Source organism: Tupaia chinensis, unplaced genomic scaffold, assembly GCF_000334495.1.
Source record: "Tupaia chinensis unplaced genomic scaffold, TupChi_1.0 Scaffold000273_1, whole genome shotgun sequence".
Classification (NCBI taxonomy): domain Eukaryota; kingdom Metazoa; phylum Chordata; class Mammalia; order Scandentia; family Tupaiidae; genus Tupaia; species Tupaia belangeri.
This window is the reverse complement of record NW_006159755.1, coordinates 1,443,989-1,457,600: the sequence shown is the minus strand read 5'-3', so window position 1 is coordinate 1,457,600 and position 13,612 is coordinate 1,443,989. Positions and strand designations below refer to the sequence as shown.

At 54.6% G+C, this 13,612-nt stretch overlaps 1 protein-coding gene across 1 annotated transcript in view; it reads left to right on the top strand.

The window, feature by feature from the left end:
• Positions 1–13,612, top strand: part of NRXN2 (neurexin 2) — a 114,019-nt gene that overhangs the window by 51,873 nt on the left and 48,534 nt on the right. Inside the window, 4 exon segments of the mRNA XM_014588343.2 lie at positions 231–392; positions 1,194–1,632; positions 6,466–6,852; positions 7,055–7,258. Coding sequence (XP_014443829.2) covers positions 231–392; positions 1,194–1,632; positions 6,466–6,852; positions 7,055–7,258 — 1,192 coding nt within the window.

Sequence of the window (13,612 nt, the reverse complement as noted above, 5' to 3'; positions counted from 1 at the left end):
TGTGGGGCAGGCCTGACTCCACCAGGAAGCCATCAAATCTTGTGCTGCCTCCATCTCCTCCTTCCTTCTCTTCCTCCACTGTTCCTCCTTCGAGACAAGCAGACATAAAAATGGGGGGGTCCCCCTCCCCCACTGCCCCCTGGTCCCTCCCTTGCCCAGCCCTTGGCTCTTCCCAGGGAGTTGATGCCGGTTGTCTCCTGTCTCTCCCCCTCCTTCCCTGGGCTGGGCAGGTGACCATCTCGGTGGACGGGATCCTGACCACCACAGGCTACACGCAGGAGGATTACACCATGCTGGGCTCTGACGACTTCTTCTACATTGGGGGCAGCCCCAACACGGCTGACCTGCCAGGCTCGCCAGTCAGCAACAACTTCATGGGCTGCCTCAAGGACGTGAGTAGGGCTAACACGGGGCTGCTGTCAGCCCAGGAACCCCCTGGCCCTGGGATTCAGTGTGGTTGGTCTGACCTGGCTAGTCAGGTCCTCTGTTTCTTACAGATCTGTGATAGGAGATACCCCCTTCTCAAACATTAGGCCCATTGAATCAGTCAAGAGGCTTTCCCCCTCCCACTTCCTAGAACTTTGGGAGCCCCCCATCTTCTCAGAGGACCCTTCAAGCAGCTGTGGTGCGGAGGAAAGGATGTTGGATGTGAAAGCTATGACCGGTGCCTGAGTCCCAGCTCTCCCACTCGCTGCCGCTAGCTCTGTGACTTTGACCAAGTCACTGCACCTGTCCGCTTAGGTTCCTCATCTGCAGGTGGATGAGTGTGGGTAGAGCACTGCGTGTTGCAAAGGCACCTCCTTCTACTGTCGCGAGGAGCCGATGAGAAGGTAAATGAAAATTCTGTATCAGAACATGGCAGTCAGCTGTGTGCAGCGATCGCCGTCCGCACCATTAATACACTGCAGTTTTGCAGGCACTGAGAGCCCGCGGGATGGGCAGCCATGCTGGTGCTGGGCCATGAGCTGGACGGAGGAGCCAAACAGGGCAAAGGAAGAGCTCATTGACAGCCTCAGGGCAGGAAGCGCTAGAACGGAGGCCCAAGCCAAGTGATCTGGTGGCACCCAGCGGGGGCCAGCAGGACAGATGGCAGGATGGCAGGGTCCTGTGGTGGTGCTGGCTGCTGGCTGGAGGGAGTGGGCAGGCCCCAAGGTGCCCTTGCTTCTTTCTCCCTGACCCCACCCTCCTTGCAGGTGGTCTATAAGAATAATGACTTCAAGCTGGAACTATCCCGCCTGGCAAAGGAAGGGGATCCCAAGATGAAGCTGCAGGGGGATTTGTCATTTCGCTGTGAAGATGTGGCTGCCCTGGACCCTGTGACCTTTGAGAGCCCGGAGGCCTTTGTGGCACTACCTCGTTGGAGCGCCAAGCGCACTGGCTCCATCTCATTGGACTTCCGCACCACAGAGCCCAACGGGCTGCTGCTCTTCAGCCAGGGCCGTCGGGCCGGGGGCGGGGCCAGCAGCCATGGCTCCTCCCAGCGGGCCGACTACTTTGCCATGGAGCTATTGGATGGCTACCTCTATCTTCTTCTGGACATGGGCTCTGGGGGTATCAAGCTGAGGGCCTCAAGCCGCAAGGTCAATGACGGCGAGTGGTGCCACGTGGACTTTCAGAGGGACGGGCGCAAAGGTCAGGAGGCCTCAGGACCCCTTCCCCTCCCCCTGGCCACTCTTGTCCAGCTGTCCTGATGTCCTCTCCAGCTCTCTTCAGCTGGTGTTCTGTTCTACATCATTTCTTGTACCCCCTTCCTGCCATGTCTCCACCCTCCCATAGTCCTCCTACCATCCCTCCAGACTTGGTGCATTGGCAGGAAGAGCACAGTGTTTTGGTGTTACTCAGACCTGGATTCACACCAAAGCACTGCCACTTGCTGCCTTGGGGATTCAGTTTCCTCATCTATGAAAGGAATGATAACCCAAGGATCATCAAGAGGACACAATGAGAACACATCCATAAAAACAGTAACACAGTAGCTAATGCAGAATAGACATCCCATTCTTCTTTCTTTCTTTTTTTTGGGAGAGGTTTTTGTATAGAGTGTGTGCGCTTGCCAGAAAGAGACAGAGAGACAGAAAGTGAGAAATCACCCCCAAGGGGGGTTGGCCACGCAGCAATCCCTTCTCCTCCATTCTCTTCTTGGGATCTTGGGCACACACGCACATGCGCCCGGCATGAGTTTAAGCCACTGGGTCCGGGACTCAAACTGTGGTCGACTACATGGGAGTCCAGTGACATAGCCATTACACCAACTGTTGGTCCCAGACATCCCATTTCTCTTTAAGAAAATGTCTTCCTCTTACACTTCAAAACAAAACAAAACAAAACAAAAACCTCACTTAAGTGTTTCCTGAGCAGCTACTCTGGGCCAGGTGCTGTCCAAGGTGCTAGCGCTGGAGATACGGGCAGCAGTGAACTAAACAGACCGTCTTTGCTGTCAAGGAGTCCGTATTCTGGTAGGGGAAACGGACTGTAAACAGCTGACAGTCCCATCAGGCACAGAGGGCTCTAGAACAACATAGTGGCAGAGTTGAGGATGCTGGGATTGGACAGGGGCTAGTTCTTGAAACTTCTGTCTCTTTGGCCATTCTGTTCTCCACCCTTCCTTTGCAGTTCTCTTGCTTTCTGTCTGCTCATTTTCTCCTCCCTGCTTTCCTCCATCTTGTTGAACAGAAGAGAATTAGCCAACAAAGAGGAAATTGATATAAATGAGAACTGACACATTATCCAATTTAAGCGCTTAACCACGTCAGCCAAATTTTCGTGTCTCCCCGGCTGTCACCACACTAGGCTTGCAGTTCTGGGTGGAGTGACCTTTCCTCTGCACACAAGAAACAGGGAGCTGCCTTGGCTCTCAGAAGTGCTGGCGATTCATGGTTTGTTTCCCTCTCGCCCCTTCTCAGAGAAATGTTGCCTTTCCTCACATGGTTCCCCCCCGGTCGTATCTCGGGGCAGCACAGTGGGTCAGCACAGAGCATCCTGCCTTCCAGGGTTTCCACCCAGGTGATCTGTAACTCTCCAGGCCGGAAGTCTGCCCAGGCCTTGCAGAGCACCCAGGGCCTCTGCTCCTCTGTACTGGAAGTGGTTCTGTTAGTCTCACACGGGTCTCTGGGGCCCAGATGCAGGGTCTGGCTGGTCCTTAGATCCCTGTCTTGAGCAGCTCTGGAGATTTCTGACAGCCCATGTTCACATGTGCACACACACAGACTCAGCCACCATTCTAACCAACTCACTCAGACCTTTTCCTTGTTATTTTCTCTTTTTTGAAATTGTGGTAAATTATGCATATCACAAACGTTATCATCTGAGCCTTTTTTAAGTGCACAGTTTAGTGGCATTTGGAACATCCATATTGTGTAACTGTCACCACCAGCCATTTCCAGAACCTTTTCCTCTTCCCAGACGGATACTCTACCCATTAAACACTAACCCTTCACCCTCCCATCCCTTAACCCTTGGTAACCAGCATTCTACTTTCTGTATTTATGAAATTTACTTAGGTACATCATGTAAGTGGAATCATATAGTATTCTTTTTTTTTTTTTTTTTTTAAGGGGGGGGGGGGGGGAAAAAAGAATGATATAGTTTTTTTTTTTTTTTTTTTTTTTTTTAACGAGGGGAGGGAGAGAGAAATCAATGAGGAGAAAAGGGCAGAGACAGAGATCGGTATTTCTGATAGTCTTATAGGGTCACATTCCTCCTGCACTGGCCTCCCAATTAGGTTTACAGGCATGTGCAATCATACCTAGTGTTCAGGTTGGCCCAGAAACCAAACCGGGGCTTCCCATGTGGCCTCTGGCCTCCCAAGTGATGGCGCCTCCTGTGGCTGAGTCATGTTTATTCTTTTGTGTCTATTTCACTTGGTATAGTGCCTTCAAGGTTCATCCATGTTGTAGCATGCGTCAGAATTTCCTCCTTGTTAAGGCTGAGTAATGTTCCACTTGTCTGTACACACGCTTTGTGCTTACCTGCTCCTCTGCTGGGCACTTAGTTGTTCCTGTTCCATGTTTTAGCTTGACTGTGGAGCAGGGGCCTGCACTCGTTTTGATTTCCTTTCACTGACCCTCCATTATATATGCCTCTCCCCATCTCTGCCTTTCCCTCCCTCTTCTCCAACACTGAGCTTGGCTTGTTGAGAGTCCACTTGGGTGGTAGTATGGAGCCCTGAGAGGCTCTGTAGCAGGTGGGCAGGGTGGGAGTCAGGGGAATATGGTTATAAACAGAGCTGTGGGTGATCAGGCAGCCTGTATTTGGGGGCCTGTCTGGGAGAGGGCCCCTAGCCCTGGGAATACCCCTGAGTTTAGCAGCAGGACCCTGGGGTATCTGACACCTGGTCAGAAAAGAGCAAGCTAGAAACCATGTTATTAAAAGGGATAGTGTGTTGGGACCAGCAGATGGTATAATGGCTTTATCGCTGGACTCCCATGTAGTCGACTGCAGTTCAAGTCCCGGACCTGGTGGCTTAAACTCATGCTAGGTGCATGTGCATGTGCATTGTGGCGTGGCCATCTTCCTTGGGGGAGGTGATTTCTCGCTTTCTGTCTCTCTGTCTCTCTGCCTTTCTGGTGAGCACACACGCCCTAGAGCAAAAACCTCTTAAAAAAAGGAAAAAAGATGAAAGGAGTGGCGTGGGGCCAGCAGGTGGCGTGCTGCAGGCACTGGACTCCTACATGGCCCACTGTGGTTCGAGTCCTAGACCTGGTGATTTGCTTTCTCACTTTCTTTCTCTCTCTGCTGAGTGCATGTGCCGTATAGAGAATTTAAAAATAGTAGTAATAAATAAAATAAATCTTAAAAAAAGAAAGGAATGGCGTGGGCCAGCAAGTGGCATGGTGGTTGAGGAGCTGAACTCCCACATGGCTGACTGCCGTTCAAGTCCCAGACCTGCCAACTTGCTTTCTCACTTTCCCTCTCCCTTTGTCTCTCTCTGGTGAGTGCATGTGCACTATAGCAAATTAAATAAATAAATACATAAAATCAAATAAATAGTTATTAAAAAGAAGACAAAAGAAATGGTGTTTCTGCTTCAGTGAGGTTTGGAGCAGAGGGCCCTGACTGTAGAAGAGGCCCTGTTCTGCACCCTTCATGTCCTACTCTGTGCTCACACTCTGATCACTGGGCACTGCTAGACCCCTTCCCAAAGATCCCTGCCAAATTCAGGCCCAGCGCAGTCTCGAAGCCCCTTACCTCTTGCTAACTCCACTAAGGTAGGCAGGCGTTTTGTTTTAGAGTTCTTTCAAACTTGAAAAAGGAGGAAAGAAAACATATGGAATAAAAAAAAAAAACAAAACCGAAACAGAATAAAATCTCTAAAGTATAGGTGTTTGCAGCCTAAGGTCTCAGTAAAGGTCTCACCTGATCTCACATCTTTTCACTTTTTCTTCTTTTTTTAACTTTTGCTGTAGGGCACATGTGCTCACCAGAGACAGAGAGAGAACGAGGGAAGGTGAAGAATCATTCCCCCGGGGGGATGGCCATGCTGCAATCCCTTCTCCTCCAGTCTCCTCTCAGGATAGATATTAATCACACACGCGCATATGCCTGGTGTGATTTTCCAGCCGCCAGGTCCAGGACTCAGACTGTGAAGTCAGCCATGTAGGATCCAGCAGCCTTAACCTCCACGTCACCTGCTGGCCTTCACATCTTTTTTCTAAGATGATAACCCTCTCCTGCCAAGGAACTTTTCCAGCTCCAAAGCTCTGTGCCCAGCCGCCATCCTCCTAGCTGCCATCCTGCCTCACAGGCCTGGGAGCTGATCTGCCCGGCCAGCTTGCCTGCCCCCCTTCCCCCCCCCCCGTCACAGTGTGGGCTCCAGGGGCAGAGAAGGTGGCTCTGAGGTCTTGCCGTGGATTGTGCTTGGCTCTGCTCCTTCCCTGCTATGGCACTTTGGGCAGGTTCTCCGTGAACCTTGTCTGCTGGTTCCAAAATGGGATCTTAAAGGACCAATTTCATAGCATTATTGTGAGACTGAAGTGATAGAATGTATTTAAAGTGCTAGGAGCTTGGCGTGTCATCATAAAAGCCAGGAAATGTTAGTGGGAAAAAATCCTTTGGCTTCAAACCTTTCTGCCTCCTTAAGATCCTGTCTCCTATTCTTGGTCTAAGGGCCTGGCTGGCAGGAATGAGCTAGTGCATGGCTCAGTCCTTTGGGGGCTCAAGCTTTTGGGCTTGTTCCCCTCCCATACATCCTCTAAGGGTTCACCCAGGTGTGGAGAGGAGTCTGGACACAGGCCCACCTCACACTACAGCTGGGCGGGGGCTGGGTCAGGCTCCTGAGCTTGGAACCTTGTCGAGCAGTTTTTGCATCCAGGCGTGTAAGGCTGAGCTTCCAGCCGAGGCTGCAGGGAGCAGGGTGCCAGCCCAGCTGGGACTGGGATGTCCTTGGCAGTCAGGACCTCCTTTCTGGCCCGTGGCTCCTCTCTACCCTGCCATCCCCACTGAGGCCTGCTCTCCCTTCACCCCCAGGCTCCATCTCCGTGAACAGCCGCAGCACTCCGTTCTTGGCCACCGGGGAGAGTGAAATTCTGGACCTGGAGAGCGAGCTGTACCTGGGCGGTCTCCCTGAGGGGGGTCGGGTGGACCTGCCCCTGCCCCCGGAAGTGTGGACGGCGGCGCTCCGGGCCGGCTATGTGGGCTGTGTGCGGGACCTCTTCATAGACGGGAGGAGCCGAGACCTTCGGGGCCTGGCTGAGTCCCAGGGGGCTGTGGGCGTTGCCCCTTTCTGCTCCCGGGAGACGCTGAAGCAGTGCGCCTCTGCCCCATGTCGCAACGGGGGCATCTGTCGAGAGGGCTGGAACCGCTTCGTCTGTGACTGCATCGGGACCGGCTTTCTGGGGCGGGTCTGTGAGAGAGGTGAGGCTAGTCTTCATCCCAGGCCTGCCTGCCCCCATCCCTGTGCCCCTCCTTGTCAGGGTGGTTCCCAGTTCCCATCCCTCTGCCCCTTGTTCCTCAGTGTCCCTCATGGACAGCCTTAAGCTTGTCATCCTTGTAATGAATCTCTGGTTTTCTTTCTCCCTCCACTGGCCTGCGCTGTCCTCCCTGACTCCTGGGGTAGAGGCCACGGTCCTGAGCTATGACGGCTCCATGTACATGAAGATCATGCTTCCCAATGCCATGCACACAGAGGCGGAGGATGTGTCTCTACGTTTCATGTCCCAGAGGGCCTACGGACTCATGATGGCCACCACCTCCAGGGAGTCTGCCGACACCCTACGCCTCGAGCTGGATGGGGGGCAGATGAAGCTCACTGTCAACCTCGGTAACCACCCCGCCTTGTGCCTCCTGGTCCCTCTCCTGACCCTGTCTCTTACCCACATCCCCCTCTGTCTGGAGAAGCTGGTGGTGGCTCCAGCAAGAGGTGCCCTCAGCAGAGCGTGGAGGTAGGCAGGTGCAGCCCAGGTAGAGCCTCTGAGCTCTGCCCCCAGCGAGGGCGCATGGCACAGGGCGATGCTCTGCGCTTGACAGTGCTGTGTGGGGTGGAGGCCCGAGTGTGGGTGCTCTCCCCAGTTGACCGGTCTGTGATCACTGTCCTCCTGAGGTGCTCAGGTGAAGTCCGGGCAGCCTCTGTCCTGTACACGCACAGCTGCTCCTGGGTTGTTGGCTCATTCATTGGTTCATTCATTTGGGAAGTACTTGGGATGCCCCTGGGTACACGCCTGAGCTCAGAGCAGAGGCAGGTGCAGAGATGAGAAAGACCTGGCCCCGAGTGCAGCCACCCACCCTTTTCTGCTCTGCTTAAAGGGCCGGCTTTGCCTCTGCCTGTGTGGGTGCACATGTGTACACTGGATCTGCCCTTGTCTAGCACAGTGTGCGTTCACATGTGAGCCCCCTAGGTGTCCTGTGAAGATGCCAGATCACCAGACAGGCATGACTCTCCCTGTTTTATAGATTAAGAAACTGACTTATCCAATACCACAAAGCTAGTGATGGCAGGAGGAGGAGCCTGGACTCAAACCCAGGTCAGTTGCCTTAAAGTGTAGTGCTTTGCCCATCGCCTCTGTCAGAGCTGGGGGAGGAGGGGTGTCCAGCTGCTGGCCCCACCGTCTCTCCTGCTGTAGTGACGGCAGGTCTCAGCTGCACTTCACCCAGGCCCCAGGGCGCCCAGGCTGCCAGGTCCTGAGGCCAGGTAAGCTCTCTCCATTGAAGCCGTAGTGGTCAAGGAGAAAAGAAAACAGAAGCTCACTCATTCAGCTCACACTGATAGGACACCTGATAAGTGCCAGGGTATTCCGAGCCCGGGGCCACACAGTGAATAAGCAAGGCCCCACCCCTGTGGAACTTTGAGGGCAGGGGAACCCCAGAAGCAAGAGACCCTAAGCTGTTCAGGCTTGGGGTGCATCTGTTCACTTCAGACTGGCCCCCTGATGCATATAAGTGTGTAGGACCCGAAGACCTTCAAGCCCCTAGGGTCACTTGGAGTGTCCTGGGCAAGAGGAGAAGTAGGGCTCTTTTCAGTAGATCTTATCTGGAGTCTCACCCTAACATCAGTCTCTGGGTACTTATGGGACAAGCTGTGGACTTTCAGGAAGCCACTACCTTGTTAATTAATTAATTAATTAATTTTAAGAGGGTTTTTTGCCATAGGGCACATGCACTCATTGGAGACACACAGAGAGACAGACAAGGTGAGAAATCACCCCTCCAGGGGGCATGGCCACACCACAATACCCTCTCTTCCATTCTCCTCTTGGGATTTTGGGCATGCACACACACACACACACACACACCCAGCGTGAATTTGAAGTCGTCACGTATGGGACTCAAACTGTGGATGGCCACGTGGGAGTCCAACAATGTAACCATTATGTCATCTGCTGGTCCCACTGTTAATATATTTATATGGTGTCCTTTTCTTCCCCCTTGTGGCCACCTGGCCTTTGTACTTTAGAACAGAGGTTTGCTGAGGAGGGGCTGGAGGTAGGGAGGCATGCAGGCGGCCAGGGCCTCAGAGTCAGGTTGAAGGGTTCCCTGCAACTCTTCTTCTGACCACAATCACAGCCTACTGGGTGGCCGGTGGATGGCCACTCTGCAGGAGTTGGGAAACCCACATGGACCAGTGTGCCCCCCACAGCTGAAGCTGTCACAAGAGGAAGGCACCAGCCCGGGATCCCCTGAGTGGCCGTGTTCTCAGTCTGTACACCCAGCATAAGACTCTGCCCTCCTTCGCCTGGCACGAGTGGGTTCTCCGTGAGCCTAACACACGGCTCTGTGCTTGGTGGGGCCACAGCAGGCAGAATCTGGGCCTTCGATGTGCAGGGAAGGCAGGTGCTTTGTGCTTACTCAGGCTGTCGTAGGCCTTGGGAGGAAACTTAGAGCTCTTTGGATTACGTAGGAGACAGTGTCCTTAGTAGGACAACTGCACCTGGTGGGCTTTGGAGACAGTTCACCCTCAGGATCTATATCCTTCCTACGAGCGCGTGTTTCTGTTTTTACCACGCGTTCCTGGAAGACCCATCGTGTTAAGAATAACCTTCTCAGGATCAGCAGATGGCGTAATGGTTATGTTGCTAGACTCCCATGTGGTCCCAAGTCCCAGACTGGGTGTCTTAAAACTCATGCCGGTGTGTGTATGTGTGTGTGCGTGCGTGCGTGCATGCCCAAGATCCAGAGAGGAGAACAGAGGAGAGGGGATTGTGGCGTGGCCAACCCCCCTGGGGGGGAGGGTGATTTCTTGCTTTCTGTCTCTCTGTCACTCCAGAGAGCATACATGCCCTATAGCAAAAATCTCTCTCTCAAAATAATAATAATAATAACCTCAAATTGAGAGCCAATGAGACTGCCCTCCCACCCAGCTCTCACCCTTGGCTGTGCCTCCACCCGCATTGGCAGAGATGGGTGTGCCGAGACGCTGTCTCATAGCTCGTGGCAAGCTGTGACCAGTACTTGGTGTGGACACATCTGTCTACAGATACCTCCTGATGTGTGTCCACAGAGGCATGTGGCTGGGGTAGGTACCACAGACACACAGGTGATCTCTGCCCCCTCACCCAGCCTTAGGCTGGCATGGAAAGGACACTGGGCTTGGGGCCAAAGACCTGGGGTCTTCCCCTGGTATCTTTCACTGCTAGGTAAGTTATTTCCTTCTCTGTAAAATGGGGATAAGAATCCTCACCCTGCCTGCTTTCTGTAGTGGTTTTGAGGCTCAAATAGGATAATGGGAGTAAAGATTTTATACAGACTTAACACACCATGTAGATACTCAGTCTTCTCCAAGGAAAGCAGCACCAGGGTGGGACCTAAGTTTAAAGCTGGGCCGAGAGGCTTGCTTTTTTATAGAGCTCCATTCTGACCCCACCCCACTTACTTCCTAGGGCCTGCAGGACCTCTCAGACAGGCAGCAACACCATGGCCCCAGTTTTAGGCTGGATAAGCTGCTGGGAAACTGAGAGAAGTCCAAGGAGGCTTGTCCCTGGTGGTGTGGCCTGGTCGTGCAGGGAGGAAGCCAGAGCAGGAAGGTGGCTGTGCAGTCTGAAGGCACTCAGTGGAATGAAGCAGACTCAGACCGGGCCTGTAGAGGGAGCTGGGGCCACCAGTGCCCACTTGGAGGGATGGCTGGGAGGAGGCACTCAGGATCAGCCTTGTGAGATAGGGCATTGCTAAATGGAGGCCCCCAAAAGTGCTGCTGCTGCCTCCTTCCAGGGGGAGGACACAGAGGAACCGGACTGTGCCTCCCGCCCCACCTCTGCAGCCCCTGAGTGGGACATGGAGCTCCCTCCCTAGAGGATGCTAGAGCCCCCTGGATTCCTTGCCCTGTTCCACTTTGGCCAGGGTCCCTGCCTTTTGCACAAGGTCTGGCCTCTGGGGCCAGCACCCAGCCTGGGTCCCCTCCTCTTCCCTAGAGATACTCTCTACCAGATGTGCACAGGGGGTCCCAGCGGTCGGGCTGATAAGAGGGCACAGTGTAATGAAAGACTCTGAGCCATGAGGGGCCGCTGCTCCAGCCCCGTGCATGGATCATCTGTGCACCCCCTACCAATGGGAGGCCCCCACCTCTGCTCTGACACCTGCAGGAGCTCCTGCCTCTGAGGTGGTCATTCTTCCTTAGTGTCACTCTACCCTTCTAAAGTCCCCACTTGCGAAATTCCCACTAGTTCTGCATGCAGACACATCTAATTCTTGTTCACATGTTAAATTAGGCTAAATACACATTACACCCCCAAAGTCATTTAATCTCTGGGGCTGTGGGAGGGTGCCCCAGAGCCTGGTCAGAACTTCTTAAGCTCCTTCCATGGGATGAGCTTCTGGGGAGCTGACTTGGATCGAGGGCTGCACCGGGAGTTCATGCTGCCATTCTAGTATCACTTCTGCCATAAGATTGGCTGGTGAGCTCCTGAGGCACCTTTCGTAGGAGATTGGGGCCCACTACCTCTAGTCTGTGGGGCCCAGTGGGTGGGATGGGGCCCGGAAGTCTGTGTCCTCTTCTCTGAGTTCCTGTGAAGATGGTTTTCTCCCACCTGTCCATCACACACTCATGCCGCATCGTGGTCTTACATCCAGCCAGGGCCTCAGCGGGCCTGCACGGACCGTCGTTTCTGTCCATCCCCTGCACTGAGGCACCGGTCACTAGTTAACAGGTTACAGGTCAGCATTTGTGGAGCTGTGCAGGGGTGTGTGTGTGTGTGCTGAAGGGGCTCATTCTTAACCCCTGGCTTTCCTGGGATGGGGCTGTTTCCCCCCTGGGGCGCTCACCTTCACTAAACCCTACTAGAGCAGGGGCTTCTGAGGGTGAAGACTGCAGGGCCTGGGCCTGGAGCTGTCACCTCTTCTCCAGACAGATGTGCTCCCCATTCCGGCACTCCACTGCTCAAACAATCATGCTCCTCTCTGGGGCCTTTTCCTCAACAGGGGATTGGCCTGCACTTCCAGACCCATTTTTTTCTTTTTTGGACCCTTCATTGGTGAAGACTCTGCTGGCCCCAAGAGAGCCCCCGTGACCTGACTCCAGGGCCTGGCATCCTTCCAGCCTCATCCTGACATCCCTCCCCTTCCCCCTCTAGTCTCTCCTTCTGCTTCCTCTTTTCTCTCTGCACCCCTCTACCTCCTTCCTCTCTGTGCTTCTGACTTCCCCTGTGTCTGCTTTTGACCTGTCTCTGCCTCCTTTGGTGCCAGGCTGTGGCTCAGGGTCCCGGCTGCTCCCCCACTCTTCTGCTGCGGTTGACAACGCGTGTGGAGCTCAGCTGTACCACCCGAGGGGCCCATGACCCCCAGAGCCACAGGGGCATCTGTTTACTCCACTGCAGGAACCTTCAGGGACCCAGGGGATGCCAGGTGCCACCTCCCCCCTTTGCTTCTGGGCCAGGGGGTGTATACATGGGCGGAGCCTGCTCTAGGAGTACTAGGAGGGAAAACTCTTGTCTTTGATGGGGGCTTGAGACTGTCCCCTCTGCAAGGCCAGGGTCCACCAAGCACATCTGTTGTCCGCTCCCTGCTCAGTTCACAGGGAGAGAAGTGCTTTGCACAAGGTCTCTTACCTCGCAATGCAGGCCTTTGTGCAGCTCCAGCCAGGCCCTCTGCCCTGGGCTGACCTGGGGTTGAGTCTGATGGAACCAGGAAGACAACTTAATGACCTTGAACTTGTACTACCTGGGACAGTAGTGTTCCATTCCCTCTGCAAGAGCTGACGACATTCACCTTGTGCTCCTATCTGGTGTGCAGCCGGGATGATGGCCAGAAACTGGGGCCTGGGCTGCAGGCTCTGTGTAGACACTGCTCTCTGACCATGAGGGACCCCAAGGGCCTTGAAGTCAGAATTTGGCACTGCCAACAATGGGCAAGAGCAGGGGCTTTGCTTACGGTGCCTACTTATTTCTGACTTGCTTTGTGTCCTCAGAGAAGCCATGTTTTGGGACGTCAGTGCCCTCCATTTGCGAGGCCTTGACCCCCTCCATAGGAAAGCCAATTTGTATTAGGCCCTCTGCAGGTGAAGGACCGCCCTGGTCCCAGTGGCAGCCTGGCAGGCCCAGGATAGGCAGAAGTAGAAGGAAGGTTCCTGTAGGGGTAGTGCTAGCCCCCGGGGCCTGGGGAGTGGATGGCCACGGGAAGGGGGGCCCTGGGGCGGATCCCTCTGTTTAGCTCAGAGCCTCGTAGGCACAAGGAGTGCCATGTCACAGCTGGGCTCAGAGCAGGGAGTCGTCCCAGAGCAGGGGCTGCAGGGACCCTGGCCCTCCCCATCCATCTCCTTCCCAGAGACTACGGAGATGTGAGGTTGGTCAAGCCCGCAGCCCCTAACGACCCCCTGTACACCTGGGATTCCCAAGGTGCCCATCTCCCTCAGACACAAGAGGCCTGGCCCCCTCTAAGAAGGTGATCCAAACCCTCTTCCCATCACCGGACTGCCCTGCCTCGGGGGAGGGTTGGTGCCCTCTTGGGGGCAAGAGGGACAGGGGTCCAACTGAGGAAGGGGAGAAGGCACTTGGGCACGCGTGGTCCCCGGAAAGTGGCCCTGGGGGGAATCCCCGCCTGCAGACACCCCTCCCTGTGAAGGATTTCCCGCTTCTGCTGCAGAGACCCAAGGGGACTGGGATGCCGGACACTGGGATTTAGGGTGGGGGGAGAAGTCTTAATCAATGGCTTGCGCGGGGGTTGGGCAGGGGGCGGGGGGTGGGGAGGGGGA